Source organism: Homarus americanus, unplaced genomic scaffold (genome assembly GCF_018991925.1).
Source record: "Homarus americanus isolate GMGI-L3 unplaced genomic scaffold, GMGI_Hamer_2.0 scaffold45562, whole genome shotgun sequence".
NCBI classification, from domain to species: Eukaryota; Metazoa; Arthropoda; class Malacostraca; order Decapoda; family Nephropidae; genus Homarus; species Homarus americanus.
The window spans coordinates 2,933,085-2,942,246 of NW_024744839.1; the positions used below are offsets into that span (position 1 = coordinate 2,933,085).

Here is a 9,162-nt window from a genome sequence, read left to right on the forward strand (position 1 = left end):
GAGTTTTTGAGAACGAAGCTGCAGCTGTTGACATCTTAATGGCTCTTGGTGTTCTCACTTCCTCTGTTAAGTGTCCAAGGTGTGATTCAGGCTGTCAGTGTCGTGAAGATCGGCATACTTGGTATTGCAGTAAGAGACAGACACTACCCAAAGGTAAGTTTTTTTCTTTTAAGCTGTGGCTAGGATAGGAGGTTAGGTCAGGTCTTTCTGGTTTCGTTTCGTCTTTTTTTCTTCTTTATATCTCACAATTTCCCCTTTCTTCAAACCCCTGCCTACATTCTGCAACCAATATTGTTGATAATTGGGGTGGTAGTTTCAAATCTCCATAAATACTCATTTCCGATGGAAATGAAGGTGGAATTCGTATGAAACACGACGAAATAAAATATAAAACCGTTTTCCATAGTTATTAAGATAATCTTTCTTTCTGGCTAACCAAACCTCACCTCTCTACCCAACCGGAAGTAAGCACCACAACCGCATCTTGTGTCTGGGTGATTCTCTGCTGTACCATCATACGGCTGCCGTACATCGAGTGTGCAAAAGAAATGTTAGTGCAAAGTATGTAAAATCGGTTCACCTAACAGGCCGTCAGTTCTATGGGACCAAGTTTTATTAAAGTTTGGTGTATTTGGTTTGTTTGTTTTCTCTGTATTAAAAAATAAATACAAAATACATGATCCCGCAAGCGACACGTGGAAATTTACTCATCACAATTATCTCGTCTGTGTACTGTATACGTGTGCTGCAGGACATCTACGAAATATGAAACTTGTGTACGTATTATCGAATTAGCAGAGAGATTTTTAAAAGCTTATTTGGAGTAAAAAAAAAAGCACTTTTGAAATTGCGCAAATTTCCTTGCATGTAACCTAGCTAATCGAAATTGAACTTAAACTCTCCCAAGTAAAATACACCCCAATCAATTTGCCCGCCAAGAGGGCGCGTGGAAATTCTACATAATAATAATAATAATAATGCCAGTTTCCTCTGTAAAAGTGGATTGATAAAGCAAAGGCGTCTAGCCATAAATCTTGTTTCAGATTTGGTAAAAAGGTATATATTTTGGTGTTTCTGTGACCGTTGCTATTATTGCTAAAGTACATCACGCCTAGGATCTTCTGGACATGGTTCATTCGATGACCCTTTTTTAAAAGTCCTGGAAATACCTATTATGCTTAGCTCTGGTTCGCAGTCAAATATGATCTGCGATATATACAGTATTGCTTATTTGGGTAAATATTTAGAAGCTGCCAACACGTACTTACATACAGTGAGTCATACAGTATAGGGAGAAAGAAAAAACTGAAAATAATTTATTTTGTAATGTTTCCTTTGGAAATTTATATTTTTAAGTATTGTAACCCATTAAATTATCAATAATATTACTTGTTCAAAGTGGGCAGGACTTTAATATAGAGGGAATCACTTGTTATGTAATGTATTGAACATTCATCTAAACAATAGTACTGTACTGTACATTTTCATTTAATGTATCAAAATCCAGTTGCATTCTCCAGGATCTAAAACATAAGCAGGACCTGTTTGTTCAAGTGTATTTTGCTTGTAGAAATACACTTTAAATTAGAAGTCTACAGTAGTAAATGGTGGAGTTGTTGGGTGCTTTCTGGTTCTGCTGAGACTGTTACCATCATCATTTTTCCTCACGTGACACCAGCACCACACTAATGCCTGTGGTGGCGGTGATGGTGGTGACGGTGATGGTGTCGGAGGCCTCTACTCGCTGCCATGCCGAACAACAAGTCCGCACCCACTCCTGCACCCACCAACGGCCTCTACCAAGGAAATATAATCGAATGTAAATGTGATCCAAGTTTAACAAATTGGGGGTGGGCCATTGCGTTTTTTAATCAACAATAGTGTGCCACTGGCGCGTACGATTAGCTTTGCTGAGGATGTTTTCAATCTTGTTGATTCCCGACGATTAAAACATGATCAGTAGGCTAGTACTTTGATATAAAATAGTGTAACATTGACAATGAAGGATATCGAGATAAGTACAAAATGATTATCCTGTCAGCCGCACTAAAAATTTGTGAGACTGTGGAACTAATTATTCATATCAGTAATATTAAAAGTTAATTCATCTTAATCATTAGTTATCATATTAAATCATAATACTGAATTAAAAAAAATATTAATAGTTCTCAGAAGTAATCACAAAAGAGCATTTAAAGTTAATTTTAATTCGTAGTATTAAAACTATGTCGTAATCAGTAGCATAAGAGTTAACCCTCCCAGTACTGTATTATAGTAAGAGCAATATTATTATTAGTTACAGATAAGGCATGGAAATAAACGTAATGTAACTTAAAATTTACAGACACTATCTTAAATACATTTATTTTACATAAGTGGAGAACCAACATGAACACGTGTTAATGACGTCAGAACACATGTACTGTACACAGTGGAGGTGATACGGGTGAGGAAGACAAGCTTTGAACCTACCCTGTTATTGATGACGACTCTCTCCTGGACGATGATTGGAGGCTGTTGGGTGTGTAGCATCACAGGCGATGGGTCACGCTGCTCCACCACCACTTGTGTCGATGGCTGTTACAATACCACTTGGTTTAGTGCATTCGCCCTGGACTCCGACTCTTTAATATGTAACATAAGCCTACGAAAGACATCTTGCATCTTAGGTGGTTATCCTAAAACTAGAAGCAATGTCGCATACATTTAGTAATTGAATATTACAGTCTCTCGTTATTTACTTGGTATAGAGACAAGTAAAGGAAGATAAGAAAACAAAATTTACAAGAGCATGAATTATGTACTCGTACTCCCGCCTGAGGTGCAAAACTTAATTTCTCTTGGATCAAAAGAAAAATACCACCCAGGTCTAGCCTATATTAAAACTTTTAATTTTCGCACCAAAGACTACCCACTTTCATCTCTTGTACGGAAAATAGTAATAATGAAGGGAGATGGAAATTATTAGCTAATTTGTAAGAATTAGTGGGTGATCTTCCCGAGCGAGTGCCTTCCATCTCCATACCTATACCCTCTCGCCCACACCTGTACCCTCTTCCCCACGTCTTTTTTTTATGGGAATTAGCCCACCCGGGCACAGGTCAAATGACCCACAACGGAGCTTGGGGGCGAAAGAAAAAGAACGGAAAGAAATTGTAAATATGGGAAAAAAGGTTATACTGAATTAATCTACACCACGAAGATGCCGGAAAACCAGCTTTTTAAAATGAGACATTGTAAGAGCATTCCACAGTTTGGCTATGTGAGGAAAGGAGGTACTATAACGGGTTATTCTCGTGTGACCGACATCCACGGAGAAACGGTGGGCACCGCGGGCAAGACGTGTGTTACGAACCCACGGCCTTGCCGGCGGTACACAGGATGCCAAATCCACTGAACATTGCCCGTTAAAGTACCTGTAAAAGAGAGAGAGTGAAGCAACATTGCGGCGAAGAGAAAGGGAAGAGAGATTGTCGACTAAAGGAGGGGAGTTAATAAGACGAAATGCCTTTGATTCCACCCTATCTAATAGTTGGACAGAAGAAGAGCCACCCCAGATATGAGAGCAGTACTCCAAGTTAGGACGAATGAATCCCTTATATACTTGGAGCAACTGCTCAGGAGTGAAGTAGCTGCGGCATCTGTACAGCATTCCCAACTTTCGGGAGGCAACTTTAGTTATACTAAGGATGTGTGATTTCCAAGACATATTGGAGGAAATGGTGAGGCCTAACATATTTATTTCAGAATTTGGGAGGATAATAGCGTCCTGAAATGTAATTGGTGGGAGATCGTCTAATTTACAAAGTGTAATTGGTAAATACACTCCCGTCCACACCTGTACCCTCAACACCCGAACTCCATTGTCCACACTTGCACCTCCACAGTTGTGTCGTTTTCAGGGTTAGATTTATAATTTAATTAAAAAATATTTAGATACAACATTTAGTGTAATTGTAGTTGTATTTGAATTTTTCCACTGAAGTAATTGTAATATATTGTAATTGAAGATGAAAGCGTCCATAGTTTATTAAATGTGTAATACAGTATACCAGATCTTCAACCATGGGGCGCTATTTATGTAGACACCAGTTTATGAAATATGTCGCCCCAACTCTGCTCTCACTGAACACTTGTAAAGAAGATGGTGGGATGTACTCCCACATGGGCTCTTTCCTGAGTGAGTCTTCAGTATTGCTGGAGATTTGTTCACTCCAAGCACAGCCCAACTTCAGATCACTTTCTACCCATCAATAGTGCTGATCAAGTGCAACATGGATGTATTTGAAAAGTTGCCTCCTTGTGAGTGATAATGCAAAATAAAAGATCTGATTACAATCATGGACCATGCAAGAACGAAATTATAGAAAATAATAAATTTGGGATAAACTTTTATAGATAAAAAGGCAAAGTAATTGTAATTGAAAATTGTGAAAATAAATAATATCTGTAATTGTATTTGATTCGAAGTAAATGTAATTGCTCCAACCCTGTCACTTCACCTGCACCACTACCTCCACATCTGTGCCCCTTCCACACTGAACTTCATCCTCCACACCCTTACCCCTATCTTCTGTATAAAGACTTGGTTCGTTCTTCAAGTACACATGCTTGATTTACTGCAATTAAATAAGTATAGGTTGTTGTAGAGATGCGTCGGCGAGGAAAAGTTAACTTGGGTTTAATTAGATACAGTTGTGGCGTGTCAGAGACAAGTTATGCCACTAGGTTAGATGATAAATTTTGTCTGTTTGGTGAAAGATACGACGTTAGATTGGTTTAGGTTTGGCTAGGTTAAAAGTTATCCTAAATTAGTTTAGGTGTTGTTGGGCTGAAGGCAAATTGAATTATGCTTGGCCAAGCCTTGTTAGAAGCACATAGTGTTAGATTAATTCAAACTTTTCATTGTTAGAAGTAGATTAATTAAAGTTTGTCTTGGTTAGAATAGTTGGTAACTATAGGAGCTCAGGAACACATTATTTCCCAGCTTAGCATCCGTGTTTCCTTTTTCAGTGATCTTGAAGGTTAAATTGACAAGATTGTCCAGGGAGGGAGAAGTGAAGGTGTGTTTAGTTTATGAAGCGTCCGTACTTACCGCCTGTTGAGGATAAGGCTTCTGTGGATACATCTGTTGTGAATAAGGTTGTCCCTGTTGCTGCTGGTACGACTGTTGAGGATAAGGCTGTTGGGAATATGGCTGCTGGGGATTTGGCTGCTGGGGATTTGGCTGTTGGGGATTTGGCTGTTGGGGATATGGCTGTTGGGAATATATTTGTTGAGAATGTGGATGTTGGGGGAACGGGAGTTGGGAGTACGCGCTAGGGTCTAACGGCGGCGCAGATGGTGATGCTGAAGGGTTGTTCCAGGCGGGAGGCAGTTGGGAGAACCCTGTAGATCCATGCCACCGATTAATTATACTCGTTCATGAGAATGCAGTAAAGATACACACAAACATTAACCTTTACATGCACTTCCATTTTATATTCTAGCTGATAAAATGGAAGTATTGTGTATAGGTTATCCTTTATCAATTTATCATAATATAGGCTATCTCATTTAGTAATTTAGACTATCCCATATATACTGTTGACAATGCAAGAGTGCACAACATCCCCAGATCCTCTCATATAAGTAGATCAAATTTTGGGGTATGCAAACATGGCATAGCAAACCCCTATTTTCAGAACGAAATTCAACGATACGCAAAATTGTATAGCAGTAAGAGTATATTAAGTAATTAGGCTTTGGACCAATTAATTTAACGGTTTATATTTATCGTTCATCCGCTACAAATTTTGTTTATGATTATGTTCCTCCATCCTGAAGTTAATTACCCATGAAAATTGCGTCTCTTTGTGGTGCTAAAGGCGATAAAATATAATTTTGATTGTTATTCACTGAAGAAATATAAACGAAGTTATGTTTTGTCAGCGACGGGAAATATTGTCAACATTGTCTCCCGCTAATATTAGTCGAAAAAATCTTTAACATTGGTATTCAGTACTACATTAAATCAGTTGTTAATTAATATAATTATTAAGTAATGTAATTATTAAGTACATGACTGTATTAGTAACTAAAATGCGGCGGTGATGCATTAGTGTTCTGGATTTAAAGAATTAATGTAAGCATTGTTTTTCTTTACATTTTCTTGTACTAGTGTTCGCTATGTTTGTGTCGCACCTTAGGTATACGTTACATGTACTTTATCCCCTTCGTCACTGGTTGGCACCCGAGCTAGCCGCTAGAGCAAGGTCTACAGAAGCGACCGCCCGCAGGTGGTCGCTTCTGTTACTCAACAAATAGAGTACTGGTTGGGGATGCACTGACTCCAGAATGTATACTTGAACCTGCTGCACTAGTGTTGGTCAAGTTAGTCATAAATGAGCTCACACTCGGTGTCGTCACAACACGCTGGTAGTTTATTCCAAGAGTCCACAACTCTCACTCGAACAAATAAGCGAGGCAGTAAGATCTGTTTTCACTTCTTGAGTTAGAGGTACATGTAAGACAAATCTTAAGAGAATCCGGAACTTGGATTTATATGAAACGTTGCCACAAGCTGCTCACGAATAATAATGCGAAGTACTTCAGTCTCGCCACTTGTTTCGCTTGTTCAGATATGAGGTATACTTGTACACACAAAACTGGAATTTTCATGGACTGAAGAAAAACTCGGGAAAAACTAAACTCATGTCCCGGAAAAACTATACTCATGTCCCGTGTTCCTGTTGTACAGTAAAGAACACAACTAATGGTTTTAGGAGTCGCCATTGTACTAGGATAGTGATTAGTTGTACTAAACTTACAACACAAACTAAATGATTTTTTGTTTTCACATTACTCAGACTTTATATCAATATATATGAAAACGTTGGAAGTTAAATTCGTGTTCCTTGGGATTAATTGCACCTTACCTGACATTTTGGCTGTGAAGTCGATGAAAGACTTAGGAAGGGGTGGCAACGTAGACTGGTGATGGTGGTAGAGTTTACAGCTGATTGTGTGAGCAACTGTTTGTGTGAGCTCTTGAGTGACGTCAAGATAACAATACCTCAGTCATGTGTTTAGCTGCTATCATGTGATGATACAGCACAATTGGAATTATTCTTAAGGTTGGAGTTCCTCATGCATGTTACAAATTTTTTTTAAAGATATAAGTTTGATGAATACAAGTATAGTGTCTGAGCACTAACAGAGACGACGACACATTATAAGGTACTGTAATTGTGTAGAATTCCCAAATAGTGGAGCTAATCATTTTAGTGGACATGTGGCTCTTGCCACAACCATATATATATAACCAGATTCTAAATGATAAATTTCTAATAGTTTTAAGTTTGGGAACCAATGTTTTCCTCGTCTCACAGGCGACGCAGTACAGTGTATGTGGTAGGGCTGCAGTGATAGTCAGGGTACCCCAACTGGTGGATGGTGGGGGGAAGGGAAGGTGGGCTACAAAGTCCAACAACGTAGTTATAAAGCAGACATATACATGTAATATCTGAAAGAAAATTAAATATAAAGCCCCCACCATCCCCCAGTTAGAGTAGCTTGACTGCGGCGATACCACATGCACAGAGTTGTCTATGAGGCGAGGAACATAGCATATGCTGGCAATAGTATCTGCCAAGTTTCAAGGTAATCTTTCCATTCCTTCAAAAGTTATCACCTTCCCCAAGGAGAGATAACAAAAGTGGACGTAGTTACGTGCAGTCACTAAGAGTTGTTCGATCAGTAATTGTGGATTCTTTAAGGTGTTTTTCACAACACAATGTAATTAATTGTAATTGAAGATACTTTTTTCCATTTTAGTTATGATTTTACAGCTACAAATTTTTTAAACTTCGAAAAGCTATGGATCTTGTAGGTGTACCGTATACCATTATATTAGACGACTTGTTGGTCTTTCTGCATGTTTTATACTCGTTTAAGATAATTAGCGTATATGTTAGTACTATAGACTAGACACCGGGGTATTCTGAGACATGTCATAACATTAAAGGCTGATAGCATGAGTTCGATAATACCTATGTACTGTATACCAGGGAACAACTGCTGAAAATCAAATTCGTTTTACCCCTTGCCTGTTTATTGTGGGTTAACTAACATAATATAATTTCTCTTCTATTGTGTATGTGTGACTCAGAGGAAGTCATCATAAACTTGCTGTAATACAGATATAGATTGGTGATTCTCTCTGGTCCAGGGAAGATAACCACCATACTGCCTCACCGTTTCCACCTAATTATGACGGTATTAAGACATCGACCTTAATAAATACAGAATTAAAAGAGTACACTGAAATACAAAGAAGACAAATTCTAGTCAAACAGATACCCACTATTCGATTTTAATAATGCCAGGGAAATATCCTCACCATCTGGGATTTTGAACAGTAGGCTGTGCTGTAATAGTCATGAACACTGAATCGTGTAAAGTTTATTTATATTACAATGCATCTCTTCGCTTTTACAATTAAAATCTTTAAGTGAGTATTCTATGTAAGTACATACACTAATCATCATTAATTAGAAATTGAGATACATTTCTGTGGGTTTATATATATATATATATATATATATATATATATATATATATATATATATATATATATATATATATATATATATATATATATATATAAGTTTTTTTTTAAGACTTGTGGACTGCCTCGCGTCACGTCGACCGCTGATTGGCTGAACCAGATCACGTGGTATAAACAAAAATGTAATAGCGGATTTGATGGGATCTATCGATATAGATTACTACCAGTGTGAATTTTATTTAAAGGAGAGAATGATAAATTAAATCGATGTTATTTGCCATATTGTCAAACATATCTGAGGTGTGAACGCGAGTCAAATATGAAAAATACAGCACACACATACCGAACAGGAAGCCAGTATCAGCACAACGATAAGAAGTTAACGCAGTCTTCCCCACCACCACCACCAAGCAGGCTAACACCAACACTTGACTCATGCTCGCGTGTATCAACACACCTGACCTAGCTCACATGACTGGTCGAAGGATTTACTGTAATAGACCCCCAGCCTAAATCAACCATTAGGGCCCATTTCTAATAGACTTACCTGAGGTAACCACTTGGATTTAGGGTCCAGGCCTAATAGGCTTTAATCTGCGTTATTCCATTTCAAC

At 38.1% G+C, this 9,162-nt stretch overlaps 1 protein-coding gene across 1 annotated transcript; it reads right to left on the reverse strand.

The window, feature by feature from the left end:
* Nucleotides 1-1,540: 1,540 nt before the first annotated feature.
* On the reverse strand, nucleotides 1,541-7,027 carry LOC121878162 (gamma-gliadin-like). The gene is made up of 4 exons (XM_042384190.1): nucleotides 6,918-7,027; nucleotides 5,096-5,388; nucleotides 2,473-2,577; nucleotides 1,541-1,796 (listed from the first exon to the last, which is right to left on the reverse strand). The coding sequence occupies exons 1-4, from the start codon at nucleotides 6,922-6,924 to the stop codon at nucleotides 1,686-1,688; spliced, it is 516 nt and encodes a 171-aa protein (XP_042240124.1). The 5' UTR covers nucleotides 6,925-7,027; the 3' UTR covers nucleotides 1,541-1,685.
* Nucleotides 7,028-9,162: the final 2,135 nt, after the last annotated feature.

What these genes read in the sequence shown, in the direction of transcription:
- LOC121878162 (XM_042384190.1), bottom strand. An exon ending in AGCCTTATCCTCAACAGGCG is followed by an intron (nt 2,578 to 5,095) that starts GTAAGTACGGAC and finishes GTATTGTAACAG; the next exon opens with CCATCGACACAAGTGGTGGT. An exon ending in GAGTCGTCATCAATAACAGG is followed by an intron (nt 1,797 to 2,472) that starts GTAGGTTCAAAG and finishes TTTCCTTGGTAG; the next exon opens with AGGCCGTTGGTGGGTGCAGG.